Below are 11,340 nucleotides of genomic sequence, written 5' to 3' on the forward strand. Positions count from 1 at the left end.
AACCAGGGATCTAAAGGGACAAGACAATGGCAGATAAATTGAAGAACATCCCCAATGATGATACACAAAATTACCCATTCTGTAGATTACAATTAGTGATAAATACGTTAGGACACTCAACTTAATGAAAATTAATTCAAAAGTCAAAGTCCCCAAAATTGTTGAGCGAAAAAATAAGACAATGGAATTATAAACTTTGCTGACTTGTGTAATAAACAACCTAATGTCTTCTTCCTCCCTGACTAAGATCACTCTCCTTTTGCTTTTCTCCTAAATATTCCTTCTCCTTCTAGCTTCTGAATTTCACTCCTTTGATAAAGATACACACATTGCAACATGACAACATCACTAATTCTAGATTCTGATAGAAAATATTAGAAAGCATCTTGTCTAAACACACAGCTGCCTATAAAAGCTACAGCTAGTTCACCTTGAAAGCAGATAAGCAACAACAAGCAAGCTAGCAACACAAGCTAAACACACAAAACAAACAAGAAAAGCCAAATTCAAGATGACTGATGGAAAGAAGGTTCCTATGACCATTAGAGACTTCTTCTTTGATGATCCTTTCTTCAAGTCAACCTGGGATGACTTTGATAAGATTAGAGAGAAGATGTTTGAGGAGTCTAGAGAGAGGTGGAAGAAATTTGATGAGGATTTTAGAAATATGACCTGCATGGCTAATAATATCATGCTCAAATCATCTGCTGCTGCTACAGAAGGAAGATCTTCATCAAGCGCTTCATCATCTGTTTCTTCAGAAAGAAAGGAATCTAGTGGTGTTTCAAGTGAAAATGCGGGAAGAAGCTTGCTGCTGGACAGACAGAATTCTCTGGAGAAATGGGAGAACGGCTGGATGTTTCCCCGTAGATGGATGCTGCCAAGTCTGAAGAATGAATTCAGAGACTTGGACCTGTTCCAGAGCAAGGACAGCGAGGTGATCCGTGTGAAGGATGATGATAGGAAGATGGAGGTTAGCCTGGACACCTCTGCGTACAGACCAGATGAGTTGAGTGTGAGTGTATCTGGAGGTGTTGTCACTGTCGAGGGTAAACATGAGGAGAAAGCTGAGGATGGAAGTAAGATGGTCTCCAGACAATTCCTCAGGAAATATACTCTTCCCAGTGGAGCCAAACCTGAAGATGTTGTTTCCAACCTATCATCTGATGGTGTCCTTGTTATTACTGCAAACAAGGCTGCTCCCCCAGCAATTGATGTCAAGATTAATCAGAACTAAAGCTTAATATTTATATATTTAATATTTATTTGTAACAGATGCATTGTTAACCCTTATTAGGTTGTGATTCTAAATACTAAAATTTATTTTGAAATAAATCATTTGCATTTTACAATCTTGTTTTATTAACTTAGGCTTCAGGGTCTCTGTATTCAAAGGGATAATAAAGGGGTAGGAAAAATAGCCTTATAAAGGCTCTAATCTAATGTTGAATAACCTCAAACCAAATGTAAAGCTTTCAATAAAAGGAGGACTCAATTAACTTAGACTAAAACATTATTACTACTTTATATAGTAGGATAAATGATAATCTTAGTAGCCTAAAAGATATTTTATTACAGAAAATACTTTTTATATTTTTTATATTATTATTACACAAATAGTTATATTAAAATAATACTAGTGACTAAACACCCCCCCCCCCCTTGACTCGATCATATAAGGGGGAGGGTCGGAGTTATCCCCCCCCAGTTTAAATTTAAGTTTCCAAAAAGAAAAGGTAAAAAATAATTTTCTTAGGGGGTATTTTTTCTGTGTGTAATTTCTCTTTGGAGGGTGGTGGAGAACTCAATCGGTTCAGTGTTTAGCGATATTTTAAACTACTGACAAAAATGTTACTACTTTTTAAAATAGGATTAGTTCAAAATATCTTTCATTTGTACAAGTATAATTATGTAAGTCAAGAGAGTTCCAGTGAGTGAGACTAACAATCCTTTTGTAATATCATAGTAACCTTCTGCTGACAGGGGACCAACCATTTGAAACTGTGATATAATAGCTAAATGTTTGGTTCTTGCCTCTTTCTTCAAATTGTGATACCTGGTCCTGAAAATAAATATTAATGTAATGGATGTAGCATATGCATGGATATTATGATAGGAGAAAAAAAAGTTGCCATACAGGTTGCTAACATTGACTGTTATTTATCAGTTCATTAATCCATTAGGAGGAGAGGGAATTGGGTAAAGGAGGTGGATGGGAGGGGCTTATATTTTAGCCAGCTACAAGTTTCCCTTTATTAGAGTACATGATAATCTGGTGTAATATCCAATTGATGATAAATCCAACTTTGTGGTAATATCCTCTTAGAATTTTTTTTTCAATTTTGAAAATTTGAGTCATTTGGAAAAGCATATGACTTACCACATTGTATCAATGATTTTAAGCCTAAGTTGATTGGCCTCATCAGCAGCCAATCCAAGATAAACCAGAATGAGACACAAGAAGCAGCACCAGCTAATATTACACATACTCAGAAAGTAGGAAATATGGCCTGTGCTTTGAATGGTCATAAAAATAAACAGAATTGAAGAGATGGTGTGAAGGGTAAATATTAGAAAGAGGCCCAGACTTACAGATTCCTTAAACCAAAAATTTTTAAGAACATGTATTTTCACATTACTGCCAAAATTTTGTAGCATAAATATTTAGCTTTTTTAATGAAGTGACAGCTAGTTTAAAGCAATAAAAAATTTTGAGAGATCATTAGGCTAGCTGTTAAAAGGGTTGAATTTTTTTAGTACAAATTTAACTTAAATTTGGGTAATCATTCTTTTAGCTCATTTAAAAGTCCCAATTTCTTTAGAAGTAAAAAAGTGCAGTATAAGGATATGAGTCAAGAGAAAATCCTAGACTCCCTTTTCCTAAAAATCCTTATTAATCCAACTTGTACTTAACAATCATTGCCTTAAACAATGTGTAATTCTTCAGCTCTAAGTGGAACATTTCCAGACAATCTTCATCAGATGTAAATTTAATTTCCAAAGTTTCAGCAGCAATTTTCATTTTTTCCAGACCAACATTTAGAAAGCAACCAAAGAGTAACAAATGGCTAAAAACCAGTATTTCACTTAGCAAATAGTATATAGCTACAAGAATAGATAAGGTTGCTTCTACCCATGACCCACTAAAATCAAGGATTGATAAAGTTTCAACAGTATAGCCAATATAGCCACTGGCTCCAATTATGGCTATAAGCAGAAGCAGCATTTTTCTTGCAGGTCCTATAAACGAAAATGTTTAAATAGTTAGTTTTCAGTGTATTTGAAAATCTTATTTTTATATTTTCATTTCATACTAGTCATTAATTAGATATTGAACCAAGCATTTCATGGAAATTGTTCAAAGAAAAGTAAAGATTAAATTATCTACTTTGGACATACTCTGGTTATGGCAGGAAAAGCCCTATGACATCATAAAAATAATACCTTTCAGATTTGTATTTTGTAGATTGTCAGAAAATGAGTTGTAAAGGAGATAATTGAGAAAAGGACAAATAGCTCCAATGCAGACACTAGACATATCAGAGATCATGCGAAACATACTTCTTGTGCTGAAGGCATCCAAAACAAAAAGACGCCAGCTGTATACTAATCCTGTATTTAAACATATGTAGATAGGACAATGGGATATTATTCCTATTAGGTATATCTAGATTAACAATGATTAAATTGCTAACTATGCCTCCTCCCCCCTCCACCAAATTTTTGAAAAAAAAACCTGCTAAAATAGTAATAGCTTCACTAGGCAGGATTAGCATTATTATTTTTTTAATAGCATCTGCTTTCCCTAGCATCTGTGAGCTATGCATTCTAAGGAGTAGATAAATAGGAAAAAAGCCTAAATGAAAATTTAGATTTAAATAGCCTAAAAACATCCATGGACCTATATAAAGCCTCTATTAAATGGAGAATTCAATCGGTTCAGTGGTTATTAAAATCTTAAGCTACACAGAAAAAAAAACCTTACTACTTTATATAAAAAGGATTCCCATAATCCTAATCTTGCCTGCACTGCACACTAGCAGTACTGCCATGGCATTAGCTATGATCAATTTCATCCTTGATGTTGGTATGATGCCTATAGTTCCCAGTATTTGCAATATTATCAAATAAATACTCGACTTTGTCTTCATTTCACTTGATGATTGGTTGAAGTTGTACATTCTACTAAGTCTACCAAAAGAGGCAAATATTTGCAAATTGGAAACAATTTTGCAATGTTTATATATATAATTGACTAACAATTAGCAAAGAAAAACTAATATAGAGTTTAAAATAAGAATCAAAAATATTTTATTCCTAAAATTGTAATTAGAAAATCAACATGGTTTAATACCTAAAACTTATACTGATCTGGGTTAAGATAATTTTCAATACATTTGGACAATTGTATAAGGTTTGTTATATTTCAAACCTCAACAAGCACCATATAGAATGAAAAAAAAAAAAATTTAAATTTATTTATACATTTTTTTAAAGAGTCTCTGATTTAATCAATATTCAATGATTACTAAATTGTTAAAATGTTCATATAATTTGTCTTAAGTGCATATAATTATTATTGAAAACTAATTTTATGCATATAGATATAATGATATATCAAACAATTGTGTAGTTAATGGAAACCATTTTTTATACGCTTAAAAGTAATATTGTCGGGTAGCTTAGAGAAAAAAAAATATTTTTAGAATTTAAGTTTCAAATAGATTGTTTTTTAAAAGCGAAGCTTTTCTATAATTAGGGTCGGTCCGTCCGTCTGTCCGTAACGGATAGCTTTTTTCGCTAATTTAGGCATGTTAGAATTGTCCTATTGATTTCAAACTTTGCATGGTGATTTCTGTAGTAGTTAGGTACGATTTAGATAGCGTAGCAACTCTATAATCATTACCAGAATGTCCATACGTCCATTTTAAACATGTTGATTTTTTTACTTTTTTAACAACAAATTTTTATGTGATCTAATAATCCGATTGATCTAATTTTTGGTATACTGATTCCTGGGACAACAAAGTACAATATTATAAGCGAAGCAACTCTATAATCAAGTCCAAAAAATGTAAGTATGTCCATAAACATTATTCTGTATCAAGCAGTTTTTCAACAATTTTACTTACAATTTTGCTTCGACATTTATACATTTATATTCTGATTATTCAGTTCTGACACTATACAAGTGTTAGTGTCCGTTTGTCCTACCGTTTCAGTGCTTCGCTTTTATGGATGTTGTCATCCTTGTTTTATGTATAATGTCATAAGAACTAGATGGAAAATAAACACAATTTTAATTGATGAAATATTGCGCCGATCCTTTCAGATATGTCTAAAAACAAACACACCAATCTTATCCACTGTTTGACATAAATATTATCAAAAGGAAATTTTTTTATAGGAATTTATTGTACCTGATATTTGAATCTCCACTGTCCTATCCCTGTTTCCATGAATATTGTAAGAGTGTGTATGTGTGTGTGTGTGTGTATGTGTGTGTGTGTTAGTGTGGAGGAAAATTGATTATAGCTGAGATTTGAACGGGGAGATCTAGCAAAGTTATTTATCAAAGGACGATGGCTCACAACATTGTATCCAATGGTGTCCGCAAAAGTTACGCAAATTCATGAATACAGCAGCAAAAATTACATTTCCATAAATTTAAATCTCATTGCGCTACCCATAGACGTCCAAGGGGGGGGGGGGTAATAGGGCGATTACCCCCCCCCCCCCCAAACGACTTTGGGGGTGCCGTAGGCACCTCCAAAAAATTTTTCATTTTACCCCCCCCCCATTTCAAATTTACCCCTACCCTGGGGGTGCCCCCAACCATTTAGGAGGGGGTATTTATTTACCCCCCCCAAAATAAGAAATCCCTAATAAAAAGAATTCTTTGCGTGCTTCGCGCGCATTTTTAATACTAAATATTTAATAAGATTTAAATTACCCCCCCCAAAAATTTTACCCCGGGGTTAAATTTTGGGGGGGAAGAAACTAAATTTACCACCCCCCAACAGACTTCAGGGGGGTAATTACCCCCCCCCCCCCCCAATCAAATTTTACCCCCGGGGTAAAAATTTTTGTGGGGGGTTAAAAAAAATTTCGGCGCGCTTCGCGCGCTATTTTACCCCCCCCCCCCTCAAAGTTTTTTACCCCCCCCCCAAAAAAAAAAACTTGGACGTCTATGCGCGGCTACACCCCTCCATTTTCAAATTTAGTTAAAAAAAGGGTTTTTTTAAATTGAGAGGGGTTCTTTTTTTCTAGGGGCGATTTATCTTCGAAGGGTGGTGGTACCCTCTCCAAAAATAGTTATTGCCCTTCCCAGGACCTATGAGAAACTACTTTGTAAAGGAGACCTAATGAAGAGTCACAGACAGACAAACATATATACAGATTTCATGTTACTTAAATGGAATAGGATACCATAAAGTAATATTTTCTAATCATACCATGCATTTATAGCATCTTTTTTAGTAGCGAAGCTACTCTATAATTCACTTTGTCCGTCAGTCAGTCCGTCCGTCAGTCAGTCCGTAACGCTATGGGGGAAATGGGATTTACTCAGCTCCTATAAAAGATAGAATGCTGAAATTTTTTGACAACATTCCCATCATTAAGGAGCACAACTGACTATAACACATCGTTGGCGTTCGGACCGATTTTTAGCAGGTTTTAGGCTATTTTTATATTTTTCACATTTTTCTCCATATCTTCAGTGTTTATGGTCTTAATTTTAAAATTTTTTCAGTTACAGATATCAAAATTAAATTTCCCGTCGTTTAAAGGAACAACCATGAAGGCCAGACTGCCTTTTTAGCAGGTTTTAGGCTATTTTTATATTTTTCACATTTTTCTCCATATCCTCAGTGTTTATGGTCCGATTTTCAAAATTTTTTCAGTTATAGATATCAAAATTAAATTTCCCGTCTTTAAAGAAAACAATCATGACGGCCAGACTGCCTTTTTAGCAGGTTTTAGGCTGTTTTTTATATATTTAACATTTTTCTCCATATCTTCAGTGTTTATAGTCCGATTTTCAAAATTTTTCAGTTATAGATATCAAAATTAAATTTCCCGTCTTTGAAACAAAATAACCATGACGGCCAGACTGCCTTTTTGGCAGGTTTTAGGCTTTTTTTTTATATATTTAACACTTTTTTCCATATCTTCAGTGTATATGGTCCGATTTTCCAAATTTTTTAAGTTAAGGATTTAAAAATTAATTTTTGTCGTTTTAATAAAACAACCATGACGGCCAGACTGCCTTTTATCAGGTTTTTGGCTATTTTTATATGTTTTACATATTTCCCCATATCTTTGTTTATTTTGATTCAATTTTCAAACTTTTATGGGATATAAGTATCAAAATAATTTTTCCCATTGTTATGAGCATCTTTAATATAATTTACTTTGACCATCGTCATCATGCAAAATAAAACAAGGTTTCATGTTTATTTTATCCAATAAATATATTCTTGATTTTAGTAAAAACCTTTTAAATCTACCTGTACGTATTCCCATCGACGATTTGTTGTGCTTCGCTACTTATGGATGTTGTCATCCTTGTTAAAATATGATTAAACCTTAATAACATAAAGTATGTTGTTTCTTCTAAGTTAAACTTTGATATTTAATAACAGTTATAAAAGTCCATACGTTAGTTTGTACATCTGTAACTTAAGAAATAGTTAACACATTACTTGTGCTAAGTACATCTACGCATTTTTAAAAGTCTTGTGCCCTTGTTTTTGTATAAGAGTGGTTTAGGCAATAACAAAATTTTATTTCAAAATAAAAATGTACTGCGATCATAGACATATATTTATCTTTAGAACCCAGCAATGAGAGGAGGGATTGGAAATGCTTGATTTGATAAGTGACAAGGATACCAAAGCATCACAAAAAATTTCTGCAACCTATAATATAAAACCTGATCAGAATTAAAGCAAATAATAACTTGTAAATCAAGCTGTTCGTTCCCTATCTGTATTTTAAACAATTAACTTTAAATGAAAAGGAAAAAAATTAAATGAAAAATAATTAGGTGTGTTTATAGTGGCTAGATACATACTGTAGCTGCGCTACTTTTCACATAAAGATCTTGGTTAATATTTTTAATAGGGTGGGGGAGGAGGGCTGGATTGACCACGGAATTGCAAACATTTGACAAAATAAAAATTAGATAGGCTAGGTTAAGTTGCGTAAGTTTGCTGGAAATTAATTAGGTAATTTTAGCAATAGTTACTGTTAGGCTAATTCAAAGCTTAGGTCCACTGCAGGGTTAGGTGCATGGGTGTATTTAGTAGGCGATATACCCTAAAGTTTCATTGTAATGGAAATATTCGTTTGTAAACATTCTGATCCGTTTATCCTTGGCTATTTGTTTACAATACATGTATTAATCTTATTCTAAGATGGATGCATAATCAGGTCTTCGAACAAAACAACATTTTTTATATGAATAATCAAATAAATGCTTTGTAATAGTCATATTTTTTGTTGTTTTATTATCATATCAACCTGTTAAAAAGATAAAAAGTATAAAAATTGTAATATGCAAAAAAAAATCTTTAAAATTGTATGTAAACAATCATTTCTTATGTAAACGGTTTTATATAATGTAATAACATAATGTTGTAGGATTAATTTTAATGTAATTTTAAGTTCATCCATATAGTCTTATATGTTATGGCTGTAAAAACAGGTTCTTTTGCACAAATATAGCAAACCACATCTTTATATCTATAGAATAGATGCACCAAAATTACCATAAACAAGGATGACAACATCCATAAAAGCATAGCCTAATATATCAGACAACCGAAAGTCCTAAAATTGCCTACTATCTGAACAAAATATCTTTTTTTTAATATTCTACAGTATGCCTATGAAATAACCTCGAAAGAAATACAAATTTTGTGATGTTTTAATTTGTTGGGGTCGAATAACTAAAAAGTAAATTATTCAAAATTGGCGAACGTACTTTCTGGCAATGTTTTAAGAGTCGCAACGCTTTTACTCATTCTTATTGATTACTGTTACAGAAGTCTTTAGGCAAGGTTCAAACCAATAAAACAGATTCAAACAATACAAACCCCAAGTAAAAGAAGCTTTGCTGATACTAACATACAAAGCAATAGCATGCATGAAAATGGGATGTAAGGGTTGGGTACAACAGCCCTACATCAAATCTTTGTGCAATTTACTAATTTAAAGTTGTTAGGGTTGATTTATATCATCAAGAATCTTTAAAATGATAAAAGTACATTATCAAATCAAATCAATTAAATAGCTTTTATTTAAATTTTGTGTGTCAATTACCTCTTGCCCTTTCTATCTTTTTTCTTTTTATTTATATATGTTTTATTCTTTTTTCCTCCCTCTCTCTCTCTCTACCCTCTATTCTCTCTATCATCCATCTTTTATGTATATTGTCTCTTTCATATATTTGTTTGTATCTATCTATTAATTCCCCAATAAGTACTAACCCCACCCAGGGGAATATTTGGGATAATTTTGATACATGTGTACAAGATCATTTTTATTATCACACAAACTATTTACTCCTAAAATTCCTTCATTTTTCTGCAATATCTTTAAGCTACCAAAGATACAATTTTGCTGGCAAAAGAACACAGTAATAGTGTCTGACTGATTATGACGTAACAAAACAAATTAGCCAATGAGAGGCCACTATAAATTTTACCATTGGTCAATAACGGCCTCTCATTGGCTAATTTTTTTTGTTACGTCATAATCAGTCAGACACTATTACTGTGTTCCTGGCAAAACATAATATAGTAGGTGGCTGTTTTTATTATGTAACTATAGCCTACGGCAAGACATGGTTGTTTATTGTATAGAGGGGGAGGTAACTCCTTAAAATAATATAAAAACCTTTCCGGAACCTATTTGAAAATTCATTGTAAAGGATATTCATATTGGTCCAGTGGTTAGCGAGCTCATTCGGTACAATAACAGACATACTCTCTGTTACTTTTATGTAAGGATATATTAGTAAATTCAATGTATCCCTACCGTCATTTCATATTAGCAATCTGATTAATATGTCTTTCCTTTTATAGATCTGTTTTCATCTTGGTTTTCATTGTGGTTCTCTATATAAGAGAATATTTGTTTATTGTCGAATTATTTGTTTTCTAATAAAAATATAATGACAATAATTGTAGTAAAATTTATGGTAGAATAAAATTACTTATTATACAACAAGTGTAAACGGAAAAAGACCAAAATAAGACTTTTTGAGTTGCTACTAAAATAAGACTCAACATCCTTTATATTGTCAGATGATAAAATGATATTGACATATCCCCCCCTCAACACTCATAATTTGTTAACATAATGAGTTCTTAATAAATACCATGGTAAGGTTTAAGGTTATTTAAAGGGTTACTCCTTTTAGGTGAAGCTTTGAAAAAAAATATATTATCCCCTTACCTCCCCCCCCCCCCCAAATAATAACAAAAATGTCCTTAAAAAGATGGTGAACTAGCGGCAAAAATGATTCTACTCAAAGAAACAGTCAGCACGTATAGCTTTGATAGCAGGGTGTACAAAAATACGAGTTCAAGCCTAAAGTGTCATATGTGACGTCAAGAAAATACGTCTAAAGAGGAAGGATGAGAGAAAAAGTGGGAAACCCCCAAAAAGAGATTTGTATGACGTCACACAAGAAACTTTAGGCTTTCTTAAAAATACAAGCTTGTGCTGGGAAACAAGGACTATTAGATTAATTTAACCAAAGCTATGTATAATTAAAAAGATTCCATAATTGACAACATAATGATTATGAGGGCAAAAAAGAAACACGTTAAAAAAAGACCATTCAAGACTTACAGATGAAAATAATCTTAAAAGCAATATTGTTGGACACCCGGCATATAAATTTGTATGTTAGGAGAAAAGGGGATAAATAGAGAGAGATATATTTATATATTGGAGCAAAGTTTACCCTAAATGGTTCATTAGTCCCTGGGTATACTTTTGTAGGGGACAAAATAACGATTATATCCACTAGTAGCGAGAAAAAATTAAATGATAGGTATAAATAGATAATAAATCATGAATTAAAGGAAGTTATTAATTGAGAGGAAGACACATTTTTGATGACCATAAAATTTCACGGGTTACCTAATTTACAAAGACCATTTCGTCATCCAATGTAAGAGCAAACAAGATATTTAGAAATGGATAAGGAAAACTTTGCATGTTAAATGCGCTGCTTAAGTCAAGCTACTATAAATTCACTGATTACAACAATTGCAACATCCCAACGACCCAGTTTAGAATGCCTGCAAGCTAGATATTAATTGT

The 11,340-nt window shown here is 32.6% G+C and overlaps 1 protein-coding gene across 1 annotated transcript; it reads left to right on the forward strand.

The window, feature by feature from the left end:
- Positions 1–337: 337 nt before the first annotated feature.
- Positions 338–1,349, forward strand: LOC145321736 (uncharacterized). Its single transcript, XM_080163298.1, has one exon. It carries the CDS (start codon positions 512–514, stop codon positions 1,235–1,237), a length of 726 nt encoding a protein of 241 aa, XP_080019424.1. The 5' UTR covers positions 338–511; the 3' UTR covers positions 1,238–1,349.
- Positions 1,350–11,340: the final 9,991 nt, after the last annotated feature.

The sequence above is a fragment of the Acartia tonsa genome, chromosome 6, assembly GCF_053477335.1.
Source record: "Acartia tonsa isolate MP-2025a chromosome 6, ASM5347733v1, whole genome shotgun sequence".
Lineage (NCBI taxonomy): Eukaryota > Metazoa > Arthropoda > Copepoda > Calanoida > Acartiidae > Acartia > Acartia tonsa.

Coding starts and splice junctions, on each gene's coding strand:
- LOC145321736 (XM_080163298.1), top strand. CDS start 512: ATGACTGATGGAAAGAAGGTTCCTATGACCATTAGAGACTTCTTCTTT.